Source organism: Falco naumanni, chromosome 5 (assembly GCF_017639655.2).
Source record: "Falco naumanni isolate bFalNau1 chromosome 5, bFalNau1.pat, whole genome shotgun sequence".
NCBI classification, from domain to species: Eukaryota; Metazoa; Chordata; class Aves; order Falconiformes; family Falconidae; genus Falco; species Falco naumanni.
The window spans coordinates 54,384,845-54,410,598 of NC_054058.1; the positions used below are offsets into that span (position 1 = coordinate 54,384,845).

The window sequence follows — 25,754 nt, forward strand, 5'->3', positions numbered from 1 at the left end:
CTTTTGCACTCGCTTTTCAGACCTTTATTCTTGAAAGCTGACTTAGCACTGCTGGGATGGTTCTAAAAATGAAATGCCTGCATCTCTGTAAAACTTGCTAATGTCTGATGGAAGTCAGTCCACAGAGCAACACTGCATAACAGATTTGGCTAGTTTTTCCCTTTACCGTTGTTCATTAAAATATCCCAGTGCATATTGTCTTGGTTTTGTATGCACGTTCTCCAAGTCTCTACCTGGCTGAGGATAGAGTAGAAAGATAAAAATCTATTTCACTGATGTTCTTAATTTTTAATCAATATTTTAAACATTTTTCTAGTCTGACTCATAGTTCTTCTAATCACTGTTGTTCTAGAAATCGCTTCCACCGGTGAAACTGAGGTGGCATTCGTTAGGCAAGCCGTCACTGTGGTTAGAACCCTTAAACTAAAGCACTGTGAATCTCTGTGTTTAAAATAGTGAACCTCCTGTGTGTGGTCTTGCCTCTGCCTTTTGGACGGGAACAGGATTTCAAGCCAGCTATGGGGCTGAATGTGAGGAGATAGTCAACTCATGTTTAAAAAGTACAGAGCACAGCAGAAATGGTCTGTGCCACTTTGTACATCAAGAAATTTCAAATATAGCCAAAAGAGCCCAGGTACAGGAAAAAGGAAAATGTTGCTGTCATAGAGGATTAATGGCTTCCAAGCAGTAAGTTTCAGGGTTGGTTTTGTTGTTTTTCTTTAAAAAGCAAGCTACAGCTGAGGAGGCTCAATAATCTTGATTTTTATTATAAATCAGAACGACATTTAAAAATTAATACATTTAATGTAACTTAATTTAGATAAAATTGTCTTTTAGTAAGGGGCTGGTCTGTTTATTATTTCATATCGTGCTTCTTTCCCAGAGGCTTTCATGGAAGCATGTCAAGCCATTATATAAAATAAAATTCAACAAACGTGTGTGTATATATAATTTACTAGAGCAGAAGTCTGTGCTTACATGAGGGAATTAAATCAATAGCCTCCAAAAAGATGCTTCAGAGCAGAGTGCTGCTGTGCACAGCAGGACTCTGGGAGGCTGTTAGCTCTTTGTTGTTACGGCTCCAGCACCCTCCTTGGATGGTGGGCAGCGGCTGGAATCTCTGTACCTAGGAAAGCCAGCAACAGTTTGTATCGCGCTGCCTCTTATCTTCCCTGGCTCTTGACCCTTCGGGTATGGTTTGGCAGTATTGCATCAGACCAGCAAAGCTTTTGGCCCCTAGGTAGATGTTTCATACAGACACCTTAGAAAAATCTATTTACCTGGGAATAATGTGCTACGTGAACAAGTATGTAGCGTAATCTGTAGTATATATGGCAGATCAGATGTGGATGACTGGACAGAAAGGTCTTAACATCTCTTTAACGTAAATCTCAGCTCACAGTCAGTCAGTTGTAAATTAGGAAGTGTCAGAATCAAAGCTTCCCATGTATTTCTACATGACTTGCATTTGTATGCATCATAATAGTTTATTTAAAGGTTTTGCATAGGTAGCTTCTTCGTGTTACAAAAGGTACTGACTGAACAGCTACTTAATATTTAATTTATTCTTTGTTTTCAATGTGTACCTCCAACCTTTCTGGCTGCCTAACACACAAACCACTAATAACCACAGTATTTCATATTTTTTCTTTTGTTTTTTCCTAGTCATGTATGTTACACATGAGTGTTTCACAGACAATGGTGAAGTTATCTACATAAAGTCCCTTTGAGAAAGGAAGGTTCATTTATTTTTCAAACATAAACATTGGCACCTACTGTCATAATTGTCAAAACTGAAAATTAGCTATAGGTGTGCAGACTGAACCTTAGGTGTCTCATGCTAAGCAGCCAGAAGATCGGGGAAAGAAGCCTATGTTGGAAAAATCTTACCTGGTCAGCAACGCAGAGGAACACTGGGAAAAAAAGCCACCAAAAACCTGTTAGCTAAACTAACCAGATTTGAATAAGATTTAGAAGCCTCCGAAGTTCTTAAACCTTTCATTATAGTTGGCAATGGGATGGAGAAGACAGGCCCAGACGAGTACCCTTGTGAGGACAAGGCTGGCACAGGTCCACAATTGTATGTTTGGCAGCTGCCTTGCCAGTGAGCACGTGCTTTGCTCTGAAGTACGCACCACATGTCTTTTTTTTCCTGGGGAGGGATATGAGGTGGAGGAAAAGCTGGGGGCTGGGGAGGGAGTTAGGAAATACGCCAAAGGATGCCAGTCGGCTTGACACTACAGTACCGCACCAATTCCTCTGCTTACAGAACAGCTTCGTTCTTTGTTCAGTCCAGAGCGCTGTTTTCCTTGCATCTGCTTATTCTGCCATAAATTAGGCAGGGAATGTTGTGGCAGATTGACCCTAGCATTTTCCTTCCTTCTCAGTAGTGACTATCTTGTGTACTTAATCAGGTGATTTCTCAGGGCCGAGGGGGGGAGCATCATCTAATGTAAGATGCATCGTGACACACAAGCATACACAGTAGCAGCAAGTTGAAGTACCACAGACAATCTTAATTCCAATATTTCTAACTGTTCTTTTGAAATGGTGAAATTTCCAAACTGTTCCACAGCTTGAAGATGTTGTATAATTCTTTTTAAAAGGCAAAATGTAGAATTATGGAAGAAGGAGAGAATTTGAGATACAAAATTAAATTGACCTTTTATAGTGCCTTGACTCTAATTTTTGTTGTTAATGCTACTGGTTATTCCATTAGCTGCATGCACTAACTTCTTACCATCAGTGCACATGACACACTGTGGAGAAACTGAACCCACATCCCAGTGGGTTTTGCAACTGTCTTTATATTTCAGAGAGACATAGGCGTGAGGATTCTGACTTCTGGTCTATGTCAGAAAAACGAGGGTAGTGTCACTTGGTCAGAACAGACACATATGTAGGCCTGTTTGCTGCTTCTGTTGGGTTAGTGGGATGCCTAAGGAAGAGTGCAGGGTGACCACATAATACTTTCATGATACAATCCTTCAGCCTCCCAATTTACATAACTCAGAAAGCTCTTATACCATGGGTTGTCATTGCCTTATAGTCTGTTTTTCTTCTAGTAATTTCACTAACTGTATGTTGAATCTGTGTAGATTTTGGCAAGCGATCCTGTGATTATGGGATTATAAACAAAGTGTTTTGGAGTTTATCTATTTTGTGAAGTACCTTTGATTTCCCAGCCTGCAAAGTGCAGTAGGAGCAGATCTGTAAAGCAAAACAGGATCCATCACCCACAGAGTGCTCACTTGAGATATTTTATTTCAGAGTAGCTCTAGTCTGGCTTCCTGTCATGCAAGCATGTGCGAGAGTTTAGAATACATTTTTAAATTTAGTTTCATCAAAAATGAATCCAGTTCTATGCACTCTAAGGTCAGACGTGAACCAAGGTTTATAAACGGGGATGTCTAAAAGTTTAATTTGAAAAACCCATGTCTGATACAGACTAAAACACTGATGTCAGTACATCAGCTGTAGTAGTTGATTGCTGTCTTGAGTAGGAGGCCTTTTTCTGTCCTGCTGAGGAACTTCACCCAATAACTCAGAAGCATAATCCAGCAAAGGAAAGGAATTTGAATTTGCTGAATGGGTAGTCCAGTGTGTACAGGGAAGGATGTAGTAAATGAAATAAAATTTCGCCACAGAAGACTGCATGACAGATGGCTGGCATAAAATTTGCAATTAAATGGTACAAGATTTCCAAATTTACAAGCAGGTAAGGTAGGATGTTGTAAAGTATTGGGTAATTGTCATGGTTGAATCATTTCTGGACATTTCATCTGTAAGTAATTTTTATATACAATGGAAGAACTGCAGAAAGTTCTGAATTTCTTCAAAATTATTGTTTGTAAAATGAGTTTCTCTCTTCATAAAATTTGTTAAGAATGAGAACAAATATATAATTTCAGTTATCAAGGAAAAATAATGTCCCATTAATGAAAAGTGTGTTTCATTAATGCAGAAGAAAATGTAATTTTTTAAATGTACTCAAAAGTCTCTTTATCTTGCGTAGTGAGAGAAAAAGTAAAATGTAAAAAACTGATCCCCTGACCATACCTTCACAGACTCATCTTAACAGATATAGTGACTTTTGCACATATGAGAGTTTACTTTGAGATGCATATGAAAAATGGTGTTGGTGGTGCAAGTCCTTAATCAGGTCCATCAGTTGTAACTCTTCAGTTTTAGTGTTTTACTACTTGTCTCTTTTGAATAATTTTTATCATCATTATTCATAAGATATTCATAACATTCATATAACAGTACCAACTTGATGCATGTATTAACTTTAAATGTAATGCATTTCCCCAGACTTATCTCCTTAAACGTTGTGAATTTAAAAGTATAACATAGCATGTTTGTTTTTAGTACACCTCCTGATAATCTTTCAATTCAAGAATTTCAGAAGAATGAGAGTATTGATGTTGAGGTAAGGAGACTGTAACAAATATGTTGTCAAACGTAACGAGATGGTGACATTCACAGATTGCATTTGGTTCTGAAATAATTTTTTGAGAAGTTACCCATTCATTATTTTTCCTGTGATACCATTTCCCTCTTTGAAAAGCATAGGCTCAGAATTTGGCTGCTTCAGAGTTATGCAGAAAGTAGGAAGGGGCATGCCAAAAACTCTCAAGTTCAAAACAGTGTAAAGTGGCTAAACCACAATGTTTCTGCCTCTAACCTGTTTCTTATTTAGTATGTTATTGCCAAGCAATTACACAGGTAATTGTATACATGGAGGAAGCTGACAGTTAAACATGAAGTGAGTGCTTTCCATGTTGAGGGGGGGTATTCAGCCAACAGTGACATTGTTGCCCTCCAGATGTGTTCTCACTACTGAAAAGCTTGTGCATAAATGAAGAAATGTCTTGTTTGTGCAGTACAGAGACAGCTGTAATTGTAAAAGAGGGCGTGTTTGGTTGGATAACACCGAAGAAAATTAAAGAGAACATGGTACTTGGCATGAAGAGGGACTTGTCCCCTTTCACTCCAGCACAGAGAGGTGTGGCAGCCCAGGGATTAAGGGTACAAAGTAGAAGGGCTTGCAGAGAAGATATGGCAGTATCTGTGGGTTTGATCACCTGTCATCTCTCCAGAGTGGCAGCTGGCATACAGAGATTTCTGGATGAAAAGTGGGAGTGGTTCTGCCTGCAGTGAGCAGTACTCTTGAGGTCTAATGCCTTAATTTATGGAGATCTAAACCCACTTTGTTCCTAAGCAGGAGCATCAAACCCAAGGATAGAAAGCATTTCAGTTAATGTTCTTTGCCTTAAGCTCGTTTAGATAATTAACTCGCTTGTTCTGCTTTGCAGATGTCTCATTGTAAGCATATGATATATTTGTTAATGTCATAGGGAGGATATGGAATTGAGTGGAAGTAGAGAAAGACTCCTAATATTGGATCTTCTCTTTTCAAAACCATAAATTCCATTTGAAGAATATACTTCAAATGTCAGTGAAATATGACTGGTAACTGCTTCAGAGACTCCGACAAAAGTGGAGGGAAAAACTTGTTATTATTTAAAGTTTAACGTTACATGCAAGATGGCAATTCTTGGACATATCTGCAAATTGTAAAAGTTAGCATTGGAATATTTTGTGAAGTTTCATTAGATATGTCTCTTTGTTTAATGTTTCTGTCTTCTTCGTGCTAGAATTACTACCTTAATATCCAGAACACCAATATAAATATATTCAATTTATTTTAGGTGGTGCAGCTTATCAGCACAGAGATACTGCCATATGCTAATTTTATTCCTAAGGAATTTGTTGGTCAAATAATGACTATGCTTAATAAAGGCTCAATACATTCTCAGTCATCCTCCTTCACAGGTATGGTACCTGAATGACAAAAGATAACAGTGTTTAAATCTACTAGAAAGTAGTGAAAATGTTGAGTACTTGTTCTGATAAAGACTTGAAGTTCCATGGCATGTATTCAGTATAGACTGTTTGCTATCCAGCTTGGTTTTATAGATTATATTTTATTTCATGGAAGTTCCTGAGCATTCCTTGTGATTTTTTTTAAAATTATTTCCTTACTTCTTAGTCAGTATCATATATAATAGCGTAGTTGTGTTACTTTATACTTTTTACGTAGTTTGTTTTGCATTGTGCCAGCTGAAATATTTCTAACAATAATTTCAGAAAATTGTAAGACAGACATAATACCATGTTCTTAAAAATTAAATGACCTTAGCATAACTACATGGTGTAGCTAACCAGATGCCTTCTCTGCTGTTAAGAGGAAAGCATTTATATTTTTTTGGGAAAGATGAAAAAAATGGACATAAGCCATGACAGAGAAAAGTATTTGGATTATACAGTACCAAGTATTAGTACTTATGGTGTAGAACTGGGGTTGCTGGTTTTTTTTAATTGATTTCATAATTTTTTTATTAAAGCAATGTCAAGTAGGTGACATGTTACTGAATGTGTTGCGTATTCTGTCTTTTTAGAACTGTTGTGATTGTTGCACAGTCACTTTTTCTTCAAATGTATTCTTAATAATTGTTCTTATCACTAGTGATGTTTTTTAATACTACAAGAGTGATAACCTTTTTGCAAAATATAATAAAGTGATTGAAATGCAACATTTAGTGTATTGGCATGCACACTGCACAATTAAATGTGACATTTTACTTTGACAGAAGCTGAAATAGATATTCGAATGAGAGAGGAATTTTCTAAGGTGTGTTTTGAAACACTGCTCCAGTTTTCATTCAGTAATAAAGTCACAACTCCTCAGGAAGGCTACATCTCTAGAATGGCACTTTCTGTGCTCTTGAAAAGGTCACAGGATGTATTGCATCGCTACATAGAAGATGAGAGATTGAGTGGCAAATGTCCTCTTCCACGGTACGTACTTTGTCTTTAGGAAATGAAAGATATTACCAGTACTCTGAGAAGGTTTCATTCAAAATATCACTCAATCCTTAAAAAAAATAGTGTGTGTGGGTGAAATCTAAAGACAGGGAAATATTTCTGGAGAAGACATTTCAAAGAAAATGTTTATACCAATTTTTTGTTGAAAAAGCTTTGAATAATAATGGGTCACATTTGGTGCGGTTACACAGACAGTAGGAATATGATTTAGAAACTAATAGTTTCAGTTATTGAAACAATGGTTCTGATACCTACAACATAATAATTCTGAAATCTGATTTCCCTTTATTCCCAATAGAGCTATATATAGTTTCTAAATTGAGAGGTGGAGTGACCTCAAAAATAAGAGAAAATATCCAAACAGCGGTGTTGTGAATCATGACTCGAGTACTTGTTCTTGAAACAGAAAAACTGACTGAAGTACCAGGAAATTCTTTAAAATGGGAGCTTATTTAAATTTCAGTTAACTTTTGAAGGTTTTGATCACGAATGATGGAACTGATTATTTTCATGTTACAGTTAATCATGTACATGAGTATTTTCAGACTGAGATGTGTGTGCCGTTAAGTGTTTCCAGTGTGACATTTAAAGCTATCCTAGCTGAGACAGCAGCAATGCTGGTGGGAACATTAAAGACAAATTATAACCTTAATCTCTAAATATCCTTTTTTTTTGGTAGGCTTCATTGCAGCTGTTTCAATTACCTAGGTTTTTTAGTGTTGTGTAAGTTCCATAGAAAAGCTTATATTCTTGAACCAAAAATTAGTAGTTGACTGTTTGTGCTTTTTCCTTTGTAGGCAACAAGTAACAGAAATCATATTTGTTTTAAAAGCTGTCAGTACTCTCATAGATTCACTTAAAAAAACTCAACCTGAAAATGGTAAGTTATTGTTAAACAACATAGTTCTAAACAAGATAACATCATATCTTTTACAAAGACATCTTTATTCTTTCATATAGTAATTTTCACATAAATTTGCAAAAAAAGTGTAATTTGTAAAATTCAGTATTGGGTAATTCTGTGTATATGTAGGTGGCAGGTAGACAAAAAAAAAAAAAAAACCCACAAAGTTTTTCCAGTAGACCTAGAAGTGTAAGATCCTAAGATAGGCTTAATAAAATAGGGGGGCTTCAATTTATGGTATCTTTTATTAGAGCGAGCTTAGTATCTTCTAAAAACAAACAAAAACCATTCCATAAAATGTTAGTAGGATTCTTAAGTATATGTAGTTTTGCTAGACCCTGCAGTGCAATTAAAGGGGTGTACAAGTTAAACACATGGGCAGGCTGCTGTGTACTTAAACTTGCAGTCTTGCTTTCCCGGTCCTTCTGCTCTAGTACCACCTGTCCTCCGTATTGAAAAAGCTGTCTTAGCTTATTGATCCCCAAGTAAATGGCTGACGGGTATATTTAAAGGGCTGAATTATATATATATATATATAAAAATAAAATTAATAAATTTACAGTTGTGCATCCTGTTCCTCCTGTAAGCTGCCCCTGCTATATGCATAGAGATTTCCCACCAGAAAACTTAGGAGTCTTGTTTAAACCAGCTGTATTTGATTCTGAAACTGACATAATTGCATATACAACACTTCACTCTGCCTCCCTGCTTTTGATATTATGAGGAACAGAAGAATCTTCCCAATCCTGAAACAAACAAACAAACCAGCCTTTCCAGAAAAACACAGGCAAGTGGGTTTGCTGGAGAGGCAGTGCCTCACTTGCAGCATCACTGAGCAGCTGGATTTATGATAATGTGGTTTCCAAGGCTGATGGCAAAAGGCTGAGGACAGAACTATGCCAGGATACATAAAGCACTTTGGCAAACATTGAAGACAACTGAAGTGCAACTTCGGTGGGCCTTTCTCTTGGAGGGCTAGAGTAGCCAACTCAGCTGGACTGTTCCCCACATCCCTCTTCCTGCCATGAGAGAAATTCTTCACCTGGGCCTCATACAGTACTGATTGTCAGACCTCCTGCATACTTTCTTATGAAGAGAGCCACTGGAAAAATTAGAGAATCACTTTATTCCCACTTCTTCTAGCTCTTAATAATTTTGTTTAAGAAGGTTATTGATGTTTTCTGAAATCAGGAGTTTGTTCTCTTTTGAAACAGAGCCAAAACAGATAAGGAAGTGGCATAATAAATAAGATTCATGATACAATGTTTAATTTTACTTGTTGGACTAACAGACTTTACCATGGATATTTTTGTGTCTTGGTCCAGTGTTTCTCCCTCTGCTTTCTTAGCTCTTTTAATCTGGACTGACTTGAAATTAATAGAAGGCCCCCTTGCTGACAAGTTTCCAAAAGTAAAATGTGTCCAATACAACTTTCTGTCAATAGCTGAGAAAAGCAGGCAGAAAATGTATGTGCATTACAGATTTTATGAGAGAATTATCTTCAGTTTGTCAGTTCTTCATCCAGAAAACACAGTGAATGACTTATATGTAGAAACACAGGTGTGTAGCACCATTTCATGGGTGTACCATCTGGCTTCCAGCTGCTGCTGTAAAAAAGTGTGGCTCTCCTGCAAAAATACATCGTCATATCTGAGAGCCCTGTACAGTGTCATAGTGTCTGTGTAGCACTAGGTACCTATGTTTAGGCACCTGAATGTGCTCTTGTTTATAGAGGTATTAAAAAAAAATTATGTTGTAAGAATTTAGACAATAGTAAGTGATTCAGTCTGGGTTTTTTTTCATTGCAGTTGATGCTAACACGTGGGCACAAGTTATTGCCTTGTACCCGACTTTAGTAGAATGTATCACCTGCTCATCCTCAGAAGTGTGCTCAGCTCTGAAAGAGGCACTGGTTCCCTTTAAGGACTTCATGCATCCACCAGCATCCAAGGTACAGAACGGAGAGTCTTGACCCCATAAAACTTCTTTTGTATTCTCGAAGGAAAAGAAGTATCCAGAAATGTTTGTTCCCAGGTGAAGTTTCTCTGAGGAAATCTCTTGTGACTAGTACTTTGGCAACCAGTGCTGACTGCCTTTTAACTGTACTAACAAGAGCTCAGTAATTCATGAGTACAGGCTGTATCTCAAAGGTTCCAGAGCGAGTAGCAGTGCAAACCTTTAATAAATTTAACTGAATAGTTGGAATCATTTATAATCTAATGTACTTGCTACAGTATCTTGAAGTGGTGATTGAAAAGTGGGCTTATGTACAGCTTGTTGTGTATGTGTTAATGATGTAATTAAAAATATTTCAATTCAGTCAAATTTATTAGGCTGGTGTTTTGCACCCTTTTTTTGAAGTACGAATTGTACTAAAATTTTATGCAAGATGGTACTGTAACATTCCATATATCTGTAACCAGCCTTTGTAAACAAAGGGAACTGATATACTTGTGTGTATAATAAATGGTACAGTTCTGTATAAAATAGTTGCATTTATTATTTAAATTCTTTTTAAAATATTGATAATGTTAAATGCTTGGAAATGTATTTATTATGAATAAGTTGTATGCTTGCATTTTTACTTACAGTTTGCCTTCTAAATTGCCAGATATGCTCATTCATATCTGACCACGTTGTTAGTTTTTGCTTAATTGAATGTATCTTCTCTGCGGCTATTGGACATCTAACATAGGGTCATACGACAAAAGGTGGCAGCAAGCAGTCAGCAGTCTACTGATCTCAAACTTCAAAGTAGTTGACCTGAAGTAAGTTTGAATATGCAGAAATCCACTGTAGCACTTCAACACTACCATACCTCACTTCATATTAATTTGTTTCAAGATGTTTGTTCTACTTGACTCTTACCCATTTTTGTAGTTGCAGCCTTGCTTTAAAAAAAACACGTATTTGAGGGCTGTTAGCCTTTTTTGACCTTATAGGCAAGTATCACAGTCTTTGAATCATGACCCAAGAAAGATGATATCAAATTTCTGAAATACTTGGCTGTAATATTTTGTTCAATAATCTTAAGTGCTTTGTTTTGTAATGTCTTTTCAACCCAAACAAATTGTTCTAATCTTTTAATTATAAACTGTCTGATTTGAAACCATGCAAAGTGTATTTTTGAAGATAGTTCTTTAGAAGTGCAGTAAAATTTGTCATTAAGTACATGTGAATTTATTTTACTTTCACATAATACACAATCAAAGCAAAACACTTTTAATACTATTGTTTTTAAAGTTTGTGACTTAGCACTTGAACTCTTAATAATTACGATTTCAATAATGTTTTACCTGTATTCACGTATTTTTAACCTGTGGTGTGAAAGCACAAAGGCCAAATGTAAAAAAAAAAAAAAAATAGACAGGTGCCTTTCTATGGATTTCAGAATTTCGGAGCTTACCTTTAGGTTTTTGTTCCTTAAAGTCTTTTGTAGATATTAAAAGAGATTATCATGTGTAAGAAATGGTATTATATCTGTTTGCTTTACACTTTCCTGGCTAAAGGGACATTGAATGGTACATGTGCATAGATGTAGAAGTTGTAGGAGCTTCAAGTTGGAGGTGTGATGAAGTGTCAGGGTTAGAAATACCCTGTGTGAATAACGTTACACAAGCATGGATTTGAATGGCGTGCCCCCATACGGCTTCAGTTTATGGTCCTTTTTAAAAGCTTTCTGTTCCAAAATACAGTAAATGTTTAAGAGGCTTCAAGGCTTTGCACATTGCTCTGTGACCAAAGTCCCATAGAACTTAATCGACAATCATGGGTAGTTTTTAGAGAACACACAGTTTACATTAAGGACACAAATGCTTCTCGTTACTAGAATTTATGTCAAAACAGCTTATTTGGAGGAACACTTGCAGTATACTGCAGAACTGGGTCCCACATACAGATAACACCATTATCTGTACTCCGAAAGTGAAAATCTGGCAACTGTTCTCCTAATTAGTGGAAGATAAGTCAAGGTCTATGAGGTCATTAAAGAAACAAAGTGGAAGGCAGGAAAGAAGGGTATTCATTTGGTTTACAATATATCTTCTTAACCAGAATATCTGGACAGAGGTGTGCAGACCAAACTGTGAATGAGTTTGTTTCTAACAGTTTCTAATTGTTTTTTCAATAAATCTTCAGCTTCATCTGTATGTTAAAAAGGGGGTGTATAAGTCTTTCCTGACTCTAGAGCTTGGACTATTTTACCACCTATGCACATAAATCTTCAAAAGGTTTTTAAATCAACTGCCAGTGAGCTAACTTTCCTTCCTTTCCTTTTGATTACAAAATGAATAATACCTGTGCTGTTTGAGGCATGTTTTAGACATGCAAGCTGAGTTTGACCATATTCAAACTGCTTGCTTGTATAAATAGTTTGAGAACTAAAAACAAAGTTACTTAGTTTAGAAAAGAGGCTTTTCATTGACTAATTTTGCCTGTGAATAAGAATTATTCCCTTCACTGTGCCTTCTTGTCCGGCACTCAAGCATTTCTTCCAACTTGAAGCATCAGTTTCTTTTTTTTTCCTACTTGTACCTTTTGCTAAATATTCTTAGGGCTGCTTTAATGCAAAGAGCATTTTCGAATATATGTTTCACATTTTTGCATGTTTCTAGCAGCGCAAATCTTGTTTCTGAAGAAATTTATTTAACTTTACCTATCAAGTAGACCCATGTCCAAGTAATTTTCAAGTGTGTAGGGTTGTTTAGTCATGAAAAGTAAAACACCTGGGCATTTTCAGGATTGAAGTCTGCATTGTGTCACTGAAATCAGCTAGAAAAGGGGTACAGCTGATCATATAGAAATATATAGCAGCTGGAAGTCAGAAAATAAGCATTAATTGCTGATTGAATATAACCACAATCACCCTTTTTCCTTCTCCCCAACTTTAAAGAAGATGTGGGTTGGGTATTCAAAGAGAAAATGCAAGGGTTTTACAAATTCTTAGAAGGTTCGTATCAAGAATTTTGATTACTTGGGAAAATTTGTATGTCTCAATGCCATGACCATTGCCTTAACGTACACAAGGATTTAAGATTACGTGGTAACTAATTAAGAAGAAGAAACAGATGCCTCAAGCTGGGAACATTATAAAGTCTTACTCTTACAAGTAACCTACGGTAGTTATTTGCTTGTTACCAGAGATGCTAATCTATCTGGACATCCATTTTGTTCCCTTGTACACGTGCCTGCTTCCCCGCCTGTTCTATTGGTGAACTGTGGAATGTTACTGGATATTAAGCTGCATGAAATACATGGCCACTGTTGGTTATTTACAAGGGCAAGTAGGGGTACCTCTGTGAAACTTCAGTAATTTGTCATTGTATTCTGCAGATGTTAGGCTTTGGGTTTTTTACTCACTGTGAGTTGTTTCTTCTTGCCAAACAGCAAACGTTCTCATAGCCAGCCTTGAATTCTTCAGGCAAGATATTTTTAGTGAGGTTAATGCCTTTCTTTTCCTCAGCACATGGCAAACACAAGTACTAGTTACCAATGTATTCCACAGGAATTCATTTAGAAGTTCAGAGTAGTACTGTTGTTGGGGGGGAAGCATATTTTCTTCTCATCTTTTTCTATACAGTTCAGTTTTGTGTCTTTCACTAGTTGTTCACCTCAAATTTGTAGCTTGCTGCTCATTTCCTATATGGACAGGCATCTTCTATGAGCTTCAGCTTGAATCCTCCTGAATAAGGGGCGGCTCTACAAGTGAAAGAAGGAATTGTGCACAGTTGTATCGCGAATCATGCGCATTCTGACTGCAGAGCCTACTGCATGCCTGTAAGGCTGTTTAGAGTGGAGTATATCAGAAAGTTACAAATAAGGCACTTAGAATGCAGGTTCTCCTTAAATTGGGATCCAGACTAGTGCACAGACATGGTCTGCATCTGTACATGTACGCAGTTTAATTTCTATCAGCAAAATACTGATAGAATATTTGTATGCCTTGAGAACAGCAACTTTTGAAAAAGTTAGTTGAACTTCTGCACAAGTGAAAAGAATTTACTGTTAAGACGTTGGCTGATGATAACTTCCAGTAACTTTTTGTGCTTTAAAAATGTGATAAATTTTAATGTATTGTACAGTGTTTCAGAAGCTGTGACTTAGCTTAATTCATGTTTCATTGTATGCAATGAAGGTTCTACTGCTTGACTTTACAAGGGGGGGAAAAAATGAACAGCACTCTCCCAAAAGACCTGGCCTACCATGTCTAATTCTTAGGAATTTCCTTTGTCATATAGCCTCAGACTCTAGTAACTTAGAGTGTATTCATAATTCTTGGAAGTTAGTTTCAGATTACGTGATGGCAATGCTAGGATATTCCAGCTGTGTCCTTACATATAGCAGTAAGTTCTGCTGTCATCCTCTTTTCTTTTCCTGTTTGGTTGGGTTTTGATTTTAGTTCATGATAATGCAAGAAAAAAAGTGGAATAATATCATATTGGAGTTGAGACAAAAGCATTCTTCTGTAGTACCTTTATATGCTGCTGTATTCACAACATTCTTCTTTCAGTGTTTTTGAAGTTTTACTTGTTCTGACAAAAGAATGTAGATCTATATATATAGTTCACTTTATATGCCTTGATACTCATATAAATTCAGTTGAGACCCTGCTTACTGTAACAAAATGTGAACTAGCAACTCTAATCTGAGCTCTTTTGTTTTCTCCTTCACCTTAAACAAATTTTAACATGCATTGTAAATTGTATGTACCATTTAGCCTTGTTCTTTATGTTGTCTATCTAGATGTAGCTATAAGAGAAGATCTGCAGAAATTCTAGTTTGGTTTTCTTGAAAATAGTAATTTGGAAATTTGCTATATGTGAAATAAACTATATAGGAATAAAAGAAGTAAAAATATTAACAATGTTTACAGTTAATAAAGTCATCTTCTACGATCATGTGGAATAAAAAGTAAATGCTTCATAATTCCTATTTTATTTAGGCATTGGGCCATGCAAATGATGAGGTCCATAAAGTTACATTTTTGTTTACGCAAGCAGTTAAGGCTCCTGTAGCAATTATTTATCCTGTATGACTGGGTATCTAGTGGAAGACAAACATTTACTGAGGAAGCAGAGTGAATTGTTACTGCTCGACACCTGTTTCAGCAATGAAAAAAAGCCTGACTGAAGCATGAGTATCATCTGTCAGTTGAAAAGGGTATGTGCTATTCCTTTGGATTTTGAGACCATTTTCAGTTGTTCCAAATGTAGCACTATAAAACTGTTTCTTTGAGGTTCCTTCATTTTACTCTTCAAATCAGGAGGACTTCGTGAGCTGTGCATGTAAGCAAGAATTCAGTCTAACCAAAGAGTTGCTTTTTTCTCCTTGATTTTTTTTAAGCTAAATTTAGAGAACCGTCTTCCATCATATTTTTTGTTTAGAGAGAAAGCAGTCAGTTACTGCTGAGTCATGAATGTTGCTTAAGCGCTACAGAACAGTCCTATGACGAGCTTTTACCACTAAGAAGTAATCTGGTAGACATTTTATTTTCTTTCTCTCTCTCCAAACTAGTTACTGTGTGGCTTAAGACAGGAATCTGATCATGGTGGGCGTTTATCTGATCTCTTTAAGTGACTTAACTGTAAGCACTTGCTAACTTTTACTACATTATTAGTTACTGGTTTTCTATCTGATCGGTTACTTTAAGACACTGTTTATTGAGGAATACTCAGATACATCAATGTTCGTTCTTTCTCCCTGGATTTTCCACCCTGATTTTCTGACAATACTTTTCTCTGTGTGCTTTTCTTCACATCTGAGTTTTGGGGGCAGACCCTATTTGCCTAGACAGTATTCTGCATATCAAGACAAGTACTAGCCCAATAGAAATTATGTAGAACTCTGTGTAGAACATAGATTTCATCTGGGGAGTAAATACTCTTTAGGGTTCACAGGTTTGTTTCAATTATAAATGTGTGTTTTGCAGTACTGATATAACCATATTACAGTTGCAGTATTACTTTCTTGAATGTTGGAAAGTGTATTAGACAAGGCTGCTTATTCCTTGTGAAGAAATACAGTAGAACTCAAAAATGTCTTTGCTTCTTACAGCCTTTAAGTTTCATTTAGTTGCAGATACAGAGATAATGATGATGGCAGGGATGTGCAAAGAAAGGATCTCCTTAGGTTTTGAATTACACAGAAGTCTTTTACCCCAAATGGTGAAATTGCATGAAAAGCAGAAAGAGGAAGCTGCTGCTAGATGAATATAAAAATGGTCAGGAAGAAGGAAGCTTTATATGGTAGGTGAAACTTAACAAACAGCTAAGTGAATCATACGAATCTTAAAGTTGAGTCAGAACTGCATGATTGAGCAGTGGCTTTTTGCACATATAACGTGAACGGGCAGTATGTTACAGAAGAAAGTCTACAAGGGACATAACATAAAATAATTATTTCCTTTTTCTGTCCTTGGAAATCACTTAAGGATTAATATAGTAATTTTCCATTGTAGAAAACAGTTTTGAAAATGTGTGGGTTTTTTATTCCAGTGGGGTCTTTTAGGTTTATTTTCACATCTACTGTTCATTAGAAACATTTGATTAAGAACTTGGCTGTTACTACTGAGCGTTACCAATGTAAAAAGCCAGGTTTTGAAGCAACCTTGTTACAGGGAATGCTGAAAATTGGTTGTATATAGATGTGGTTGTTCTTTGGGAAACAATAATTAAAACTGCTTTACTAAAGCTGCAGTGTTTTATTAAAAATTTAACTTAAAAATAATTAATGAAAAAAGCAATGCAACTAAAATTAAAGGATCAGAACCTGAGGGATCTAAACTTGGGCTAATATAATGCAATACTCACGAGTTTCCAGGCTCTGTCCAAGAGCACACCTCTGCTCCTGGAAAGGAACCTGATAAGCTGGCAGTAAAAAATTTTGAATATATGAGAATGGCTTTTCTCAAACAAATTTGCAATAGAAGTTATCATTTGCAGAAATGCCCCTCATTTCCAGGGATGCAGAACTTTCAGTAAATAAAATATTCTGTGTGCATTTTCTGTCCATCTATTTGGATCTTTCATTCTGTTATTGTTCTCTATGTCACCTTTCAACAGGGAAGGGGAGTATCATAAAACTTTATAGTCTGTGTACATGTGCATAGTATGTGTATGGTATTGTGAAGGAATCAGCTATGAAAATGTGGCTTTTGTGGTACCAATGAATAACATTTTTCTTACCCATTTAGCTTAGGGCAAGAGATTGTATCACTTTAAGAATTCTGACAGATGTCTTCCAGTTTTGTCGATAAAATATTCTAAGATAATCTATAGTGCTCGTTACGAGCCTGGCTTGGTACAAAAAACCTATCCTTTTTTAACGATTCGTGTGTGCACATGCAGGTTAGTTTCAGTATTTTCATCTCTGTAATCTTTAGGTAAAAATGCTTAGGTAGGGTTGTAAACTGTTGGAGGCCTCACTGATTCCTGCAGCTTTCTAAATAACTGCTACAAGGCTAACAGGATATGGACAGTTTTTCCTGGCTGCAGATTATGAATAAATTTAGTGAGTAAGGTCTGTGCAGTGTTTAGTTTATCTCAAGTCTCAGGAAAGAGCTTCTCAAACAGAGAGCCTCAGTAGGACCTGTGCACACCAGCATATAAGCATGCTTTCTGGATAAGAATACTTTCCTCACATGAAGGTGGCATCACATTTTAAGAACTCATCAAATGTAAGTCTTGTTTCATAGCTGAGTTGTAGTGTTAAGATTTATGTCATTTGCAAAGCATCAATCTAATTTAGGACAGACAATGTTACACCCTCTAGGAACCAGCTGCTGGGATCGAGAATAACTACAACAGCAGCAAGTGAGGAAAAAAATCAGATGGTTTAAGACAACTTGTGTAAGAAAGATAGTGAAATTAAATATTCATGATTCTTAGGGTGGAGAGAGAACATCAGAATAAAAATTACTGGACTTCAAGAAGGCAGACCACAGAAAATTCATAGGTAAGATCTCACAGAAGGAAAGTCTGAGGTAAGAGAAGAACTGAGGAGATAACACAGTTCTTTGGAGATGGGAAGGTCATGACTGAAAGTATATCCCGGTGCAGGAGAAAGAGACCAACTGTAATAATAGACCAGTTCAGTTAAACAAGAAATTTCATTGACTTCGAACACAAGGAGGGGAGGCCTCTGGAAAGTGAAAATTCAGATACCACTGAAGAACAGTGTTAACAGATAGGGATGAAAGTAGATGAGATACAACTGTCAACTGAAAGAGAATAAATACGTAAGTAGTGAAAGATTTGTGCTAACAGAAGTGCAGACTACTTTAAAAAAGATGGCTGTTGACACAAGTGATTGCGTGTTTGGTTCAGATTTGCAGTTTGTGTTGAATTTTTTTGTTTGTTGTAGTTTGTTATAGATGACTGGTCCAAAAAGTAAAAAATAACTGCCAGTGTATTACTTGTACAATTGATACAAGTGATAAAGATTGAAGAAGCTTACCTAGAAAAAGGAGAATGGAACAAAAAGTAGTTATATGTTGTCAAATCCACTGGACCTGAAGAATTTCTTCCTGATATTTAAAGAACTGATCTAAGGAACTTCAGCATTTTTAAGATCATCTTTGAAAATTAATGTAAAACAAGGAGTACCAGATGACTGAAAAAAGCAAAAAACATTGCTTTAACTTTTTTAAGGATAAAATGGAGAAGAAGATAGAAATTATAGCTCAACTGGCCTGACGTTAAGTCTTTTTTTCCTGACAAGTAAAAATTAAGATCTGCTATTGGCATCAGCAAGATATCCATGACATGCATAACAGCTGACAAGTATTTGCTATGATCAAGTCACATAAGCCCAGTCTAATTTCTTTCTGTGAAAAAGTGACAGATCTTGTGAATGGGGATAAGAACTAGTTGCTAAATGTTTCACATGACTTTTTCATAAGTACCAATAAAAAAACAAGGAAACAAAGTCTAGCCAAGCAGACAAGACCCTAAAAGCAAGTATTAATTGATCAGGGTTAGAATGTGCAGGTTGGGATTCTACATGTAGCTTCTCTGAACACAATATAAGGATAAAAGACAGTACTTAATAAATCAGTAGCAAATTGACAGATGTATTACAAGTATGTTACAAAACAGGATTGTAACTCCACATCTCAACTGGCGAAATGGTTTCCCAAAAAACAGGATGCAGTTCATCAAGATGACTGTAAGATGCTGCTGTTAAGCAGCAGCTAGATTTTTTCATTTAATTTTGCCAGGTTTCTTGAATAGGAGACTTGAATTTCAAAAGTTTTGATGGTTTTCCTTAGAAAATTGCTCCAGTGTTAAGGTTGCTGTCAGTGCAAACAGCTGTCATTAACACCATCAAGAACTAGATCTGAAAACATGTTTTGCAACAGTTTCTGATAATATAAATATAAACCAAGCTTTAATGTCTTCTAAGTAATTAAAAATTAAATTTTTATATAAACTTTTGCAACTGATACATTTCTGCTCATAATCCATAATTTGCTATTATAACATTTAATCTATACAATGATTGTGTAGTTGTCTTTATCTGGTCAAAACTTTATTTAAAAAAATAAATCTGCATTTTTCAGTTGTGCATCAAACACCTGATCTCGGCTCACACTGTTGTAAAAGATTTCTTCAAATAATGTGTGTTGTTTTTAAAGAAATAAGGTGTGTATTAAAGATAGGATGGAATTCTTGTGATAAAAATAGTACTGAGTAGTGTTACCAACAAAACAGGGTTTTGTGTTGCATTGTGGAATGCATCAAATAGAAGAACTACAATGCATTAGTTACTATCCACTTTCCCAATTCAGAATGTAATAGTCCTTGTGTCCTATCAGTTAGAGAGTAACATGCTAAAAAACCTGATCCATTTCTGAGTTTATTTAAGTATGTGTCTTGATTATGAAACAGATCCGATAAAAAGGATAAGATAGCTATGTGTTTACTGTACTAACTGCAGCATTTTGTTAGCAAGAGATGAGAGTATTCATTGCTCAAATTTACTTTGTAACCTGTGTTTAGAGAAGTTCTCAGATAAGCTTATTTTTAAAATCAGTATGATATGCTTTCCACTCCATATTAACACATTTTTCCCATTGGTGATCCAGAGAATTTCTTAAGGAGTCTCATTTGTCAGAAGTGTAATCCTCTTTTCACCTGAAGCATGTTCCTTACGGAAGGGATGAGTTAAGTACAGGTACCACCTTTTTCTTCAATCAAAAATACTGCAGTGCTGAAACATACTCAAAGGCCTCAGCCCATACTGCCTGTCAGTCTAATGCTGTTGAGGGGTTTTTGGTCTGTTTTGTTTTCAGAAGGGATTGCCAACAGATAAATAAGAAAGAAAATCCCTTGCAAGTCAGGTATCTGTTTGGCATCTTCACAGTTTTATTATTGAAGACCCTGACCTTCAGACTGGAATCAGAACTGCTCTCTGTGTACAGAATATCTGCCTTATACTTGGCAGAAGTCTCCATGACCAGTGGTTTTTCCAAGTTGACAACCTCAAGACTGTAGAGGCTCATGTAGATGAGAGACTTCAAAACTTGAAAATTGACATTGTCTGGTCTGGGTTTTTTTGAATGTTTAACCATTTCTTACTTGGAAATAATACTGAAGTTGCCAAGGAATTGCTTATGTTTCTGGCGTCCATGCCAGAAGACTCTCACTTCTTTCCCCCATCACATCACAGACTAATGCCTGGTCATGAGGGCAGGGACTGAGAGGCTCCACAGAGAAATGGCAGCCAAAACTGGATTGCCACCAACAGAGGACCTTTAAAAAGCACAGAGAGTAGTCTGGTTTTGATCAGCCTCTCTCATGAGAAAACATGGAAGGTGACAGGATAGTACTGCTGATGTGTGTGGACAAAGAACTGGTTTCTGGAGTACATCACAACTAATACTTGCAGATCCACTTACTGAACATCTGTTCGTGCCTCAGAGCTTGGTGGTGTAGCACAACGTGGTACTACTACCTTACCTCTAAAATGAGCCCCAGAGTCTGCACATAGTACTACCCTAGAACAAATGAGGAAAGATAATTTTTTTTGAAAGACTGATTTAAATTAAATACTTTCTCTCAAAATATTAAATCAGTAACCTCTATTATAGCTGTATGCGCTATAATCTCTTAAAATCTCGGGGTTGGGGGAGGGGGGAAGAAAAAGGCAGCTATGTGATGCCAAAGTCTTAAAGAGAATGCACTGAATTGATGAATGGAGTTGCACAAAACCCTTCCTCTTTATAGAGAAAGAATCAGGAAGCAAGTCTTTGAAGTGCTAAACCACAGTCTGACAGCTATAGCTGCTTCTTGGAGTTCAGTTTAACTTTAACTAGCTCAATTTAAACAACTAGTTCTAACTTGGAAACAGATTGGGAATGGCAAAAGCTTGTGGGTTTTTTCCCCTTCCATTCGTAGATCTATGAAGGTAAAAATCTACTGTCTCTAAAAGCTGAAGGTAGTGCCAGCTAGAAACAGATCAGTTCTATCCTCTTTATTAACAAGATGTATTTCATGCATGTGTCCTGTAGATTTAAAACAGATCAATCTAAGAACTATTTTGAATGCCGTTTTTCATATTATTCTACTTTGCCTCCAGATAGGGCTCTATGCAAAACCAATGAAGTGTTAAATAATCAAGAAAAAATGTACTCAACCATTTTCTGATAAAATAAAATGTAACCATTTAGCATCTAATAAGCTGTAGAATTAAGTATATAAGATGTATTCCCTAGTTATAAAAGGTTGCCAATCTTAGTGCAATGACTATATTTAATTGCAAACAAACAATTAATTGCTAATGAAATAATAAAAACCAGTATTTTAGGAGAGATAAATACAGGCGCAAAATAAGGCTTAAAGCATAGTTCTCAGCTTATTTAAATCATTATTAAAAACAAGTCACCTTTGACAGAAACCGTTCATCCTTTGATCATACTTAATGACAGGCAGTATGGAGCATTTGCTTGGAGAGGCACAAGCTGGATTCCTCTTGGGTAACTGAAATTTTGAGGTCTGCTCTGAGATTAGCTGTCCTGGCTTTTGTTTGTAGGCAGGGAAGACAAATAGGCCTACCAGGGGATCGGTTCCATCCTAAAGGAGGTCACCTCAGTCGCTATGTGGAAGTGCCGGTTCCTGCTTCAGGAGCATAGGACGACTAGTTCAGGCTTGGGCATCTGGTGTTTTGTGGTGGGTGGGGTGTTTTTCAGATTACTTCAGACATCTCAAAATGGAGAAGATGAATCTCAGTCAGTGGCTCGGCCAGCTACAGTACATGCAACTGACTTTGCTATCATAATGTGTTTATGGTGCTATAGGGTTTCTTTGAGCTCGACTAAGAGCATTTCCTTTGCGGTTTTTTGTTTGCTTTTGGGGTTTTTTACATGTCCTTTGCAGGGGCCTACTATGAGGCTTGGCTGGTTTTTTTTCTTCCCCCCCCCTCGAGATTGTATTCAAGTTTTCATTTGTTGTATCCTGCATCTGCAAGGGACAACGTGCTATGACTTCCTTGTACTCATAGCATTGGTTTATATACTTAGATGAAGACTTAAGAGCTCAACATTCACTGTCAGTGTAGAAGGCAGAGCTCTTTTTGAACCTTAAATTCTCCTTGCTACTGACCTGCCTTGGTTTTTCACGGGTTTCCCAATTTGCATGAGTACATGACATTATTGTCTTCATGAACTCAGTAAACTGAACTAAAAATTTCCAGTCCTGCTACAGTTTTGTACATTAATCAGATAATTGTTCTGGTTTTTTTTTTTTTTATAATAGCATTTAACTGCTGGTTTCTACGCAGTTGTTTCAGGTCCGCAAGATTACAGTTGCTTCTGATACCTATAACTTAGTGCCTGAATGCTTATTTCTGTCACTTGAATTTCTCATGTCTGAGGAAAAAGAGAAACCATTTGCTAGGAAGCTTGACTTCTTTGAAAGTCAAGTTGTACATTCACACTCTCAGTAAGCACAGCTTGAGTTACTGAAGGTAACCAAGGGCGGCACCAGTCCTCAAAATCTTTCAGAACTGTGCATTACAGGGTATGGGACAGCGTGAGGGAATCAACAAGGCTCCAACAAACATTAGGCTCTGGAAGCTTGCGGGTTAGTACTTGCATCCATATGCAGCCATGCATAATTTCTAACCTTTTAGTTCCTTTTTCCTTGCTTTCCAGGATCTACTTTAACAGCTTCTTGGACTTCTAGTTTTTAGACAAATGCAAATCTAAAAAGAAAATATCAGTGTAGATGTTTTGATTTGCTATATAATAAATTGTGATGTATGTTGAATACCTGCCATTAGTTTCAGTGACATAACAATTTAAAAATAACAATTTCTGCCTGTACAGGAAAGACTACAAAATGTTTCAAGTAATAAACTTACCAAACTTCCAAGAGGAAGCAGTATTCTACTGTTATTTATCTGCCTGTTCTTATAAGTAATTAAATTTATCTCAATTATGTGGTTTAAATTTACACTTTACTTTCTCCCAGAAGTGCTGATTTTCCTCACATAGAAATTGCAAATTCCTTGTCCGAGAAACTAAATGTACTCATGATGTTAAGATGGATTTCAGTCTAAGTAATGGATATAAAAGAGACCTTAATTGAGGAAAACAAGTCATTGAGACATGAAATGTGTAAAAGTTGCTTTACATTATATAGTTGAAATAGCTTTAGAATGGAAGGGAGCACACTGGAAGAAAAAAAACGGTAAAAATTAACTTCGAATTAGCTAAAAAGTTCAATATTCTGACTAAGAATTATTTTTTTCACTATCAGTACTTTTTTGTAATATAGTCATAGTTTAAATGTCTGAAAAAAAATGATAGGAAAAAGGGTGTGAAAATATCTAGCTTTTGCTTTTTTTATTATTATTTTATTAAACACTTGAACTTTCCTGATTTTAGATTGTTTTTTTTCTCAGAATTGAGTTTTTATGTGTACACCAAATTAACTGAGCAGGAATGGAGCATACATTGCCTTGGTGCATCCATCTCACTGTAATACTTTTGCCTCTCCTGAGCTGACCTCAAAAAGCAGAACAATTAAGTCTTACTGTCCCTATGAGAAATAGTATTACACAGCTTTACTGAGGAAAACAGGAATTGAAAGTGGCCTGAAGGAGGTCAATCAGTCCCTTCCAGAACCAGTTACAAAGTTACTGGATGCTTCCATTTTCTCAGCTGTAGAATGTCAGTCAGTATCAAGAACATACGTAGTTTAAGCATACAGAAACTCTTGGCATGTTTCCTCTGACAGAATGTCACTGGTTTAAATGTCTTTTAAACAAGCAATCAGTGATCTAATTCCCCCTTGGTGCCTAATATAGGTAGCAACTTTAAAAGCAGGAAGCTGCACAATCATGAAGTAGTTTGATCTTTGGTCTTTTCTTTAAGGTGGCAATGTTTTAGCTGCTTTCTAGCCTGACTTTCTCAACTATACATTTGTTGCAAGTTGTTAACTAAAGGCATTGCATTTTATTCTGAACCGATGTTGTAGATTGTAGCATTGGAGCTTCCAGTGCAAAGCTGTGTTTCATTTAAGGTCTGGCTGCAAGGTGCGTTATTGCCATATTCTGCATCATTGATGTTAATAGTCTTTGCAACCTGAATTATACTTTTTTTTTTAACTCTTGCAGCCTAATTCCCCTTGTGTATTGATAGCTGTTTTTTCAATAGATTTTTTTCGTAAGATGTGTTAGTGGTGAAGGCCAAAACGAATGGTAAAAATGTTAGTAACTTTTGTAGAGGTTCAGAGTCTTTGAGGTCAGTTTCTGGCGTGCAGTGATCGCCCTGGGGTCTATCTCCATTTAGAAATATAAAAGCTTCCAAGTTTTCTAATTGTATTAAAAAAAAAAAAAAAAGCTTTAGAGTGCAAACCTGATTTATTTTAAAAGTTAAAGCCCAGAGCCCCCTTTGCCTAGCGGTAAGGAGACGCGTTAGCTCTGCCGCGGGCCCCCGAGCCCGGCCGCGGTGTCCCGCCTTCGCCCGGAGACCGTCGCGTTGCACCAGCACCAGAGCTGCTGCGAGTTGCCTCTCTACTCCTGTGACTAAAAACCACACGTAACCAGCAAGTACAACATTTTAGTGCCACCCTGCAGCTTTCCGCGCCTTCTTCGGCCCGGCCGGCCGCGGCTCCGGGGCAGCGGAACCTGCCCTGCCCCGCCACCCACAGCCTTGCAGGGCCAGAAAGCCCGGCCCCGGCGCTGCGCTTCTCTCAGAGCGCGATTCTAGTGAAAAAGCCCCAGTGTGAGGGCGCCTGCTCCCCCTCAGCCCGCCTACACTTCCCGTGGGCCCCGCTCCAGCCGCGGCGTTTCCCGCGGCTGTTGGGGAGTCCCGGATCGAGAGCGGGAGATTCTCCCCCTCCCGGCATCCCCCCGGACAAGCGTAACACCCTCCTGCGCAGTCCGGCGGGAATCGAAGGGAGAGCCGCAGCGCTCTGGCGCAGCGCTTCTCTCTGAATAGTGCCCTCCCGCCGTCCCGCGCCATCTTGAATACTAGCTGGGGGCAGCGTTCCCCCTCCCTCTTCAAGATGGCGCCGGCCGGTTGAGTGACATGTCCAGTCACGTGGGCAGCGGATGAGCCCCTCTCTCCCCCCGCCTTAAATGATCTCTATGGTTCAGCCGGACACACAGGCGGCGGCGGCGGCGAGGGACGGAGCCGCGGCGGGAGCGGGGCCGCAGCGCCCGCCCGTCGCCTTCTTTGTCTGCGGCCTCGGCAAGGCGAGCGCTTCCCCCTCCCCGACCCTCCGGGTGTCCTCGCCCGAGGTCTCGGCTCCTTCCTCCCCGCCGGGAGGGGGGGGGTGGGGGCTTCCCGCTGGGGCGGGGGTTATCCCCCGGCCCCTTCGCCCCGGCCGGCAGCACGACGCGTCCTCGGGCGAGCGGGGCTGGGTCCGGAACGCCCCGGCCCATCGCCTCCGCTTTCTCCGGGGAGCGGGCGGACCGGCCTGCCGGGGCCCGGCGGGTGGGGGCGGCGGGAGGTCAG

General features: G+C 37.8%; 1 protein-coding gene and 1 long non-coding RNA gene across 7 annotated transcripts in view; one reads left to right on the forward strand and one right to left on the reverse strand.

The window, feature by feature from the left end:
* Positions 1 to 10,966, forward strand: part of MON2 (MON2 homolog, regulator of endosome-to-Golgi trafficking) — a 73,268-nt gene extending 62,302 nt beyond the window's left edge. For 5 of the 6 annotated variants that reach the window (XM_040596429.1, XM_040596431.1, XM_040596430.1 and 2 more), the window contains 5 exons: positions 4,372 to 4,432; positions 5,715 to 5,838; positions 6,657 to 6,864; positions 7,689 to 7,771; positions 9,604 to 10,966. In XM_040596429.1, coding sequence (XP_040452363.1) covers positions 4,372 to 4,432; positions 5,715 to 5,838; positions 6,657 to 6,864; positions 7,689 to 7,771; positions 9,604 to 9,767 — 640 coding nt within the window. In that variant the 3' untranslated portion in view covers positions 9,768 to 10,966. Of the gene's footprint in view, positions 1 to 4,371; positions 4,433 to 5,714; positions 5,839 to 6,656; positions 6,865 to 7,688; positions 7,772 to 9,603 lie in introns of those variants that run through there. The other variant, XR_005828184.1, reaches the window with a different exon arrangement.
* Positions 10,967 to 12,258: 1,292 nt separating this feature from the next.
* Positions 12,259 to 25,492, reverse strand: LOC121089296. Its single transcript, XR_005828185.1, has 2 exons — positions 22,915 to 25,492; positions 12,259 to 21,994 (listed from the first exon to the last, which is right to left on the reverse strand). It is a non-coding gene; the product is annotated as an uncharacterized LOC121089296 (long non-coding RNA).
* Positions 25,493 to 25,754: the final 262 nt, after the last annotated feature.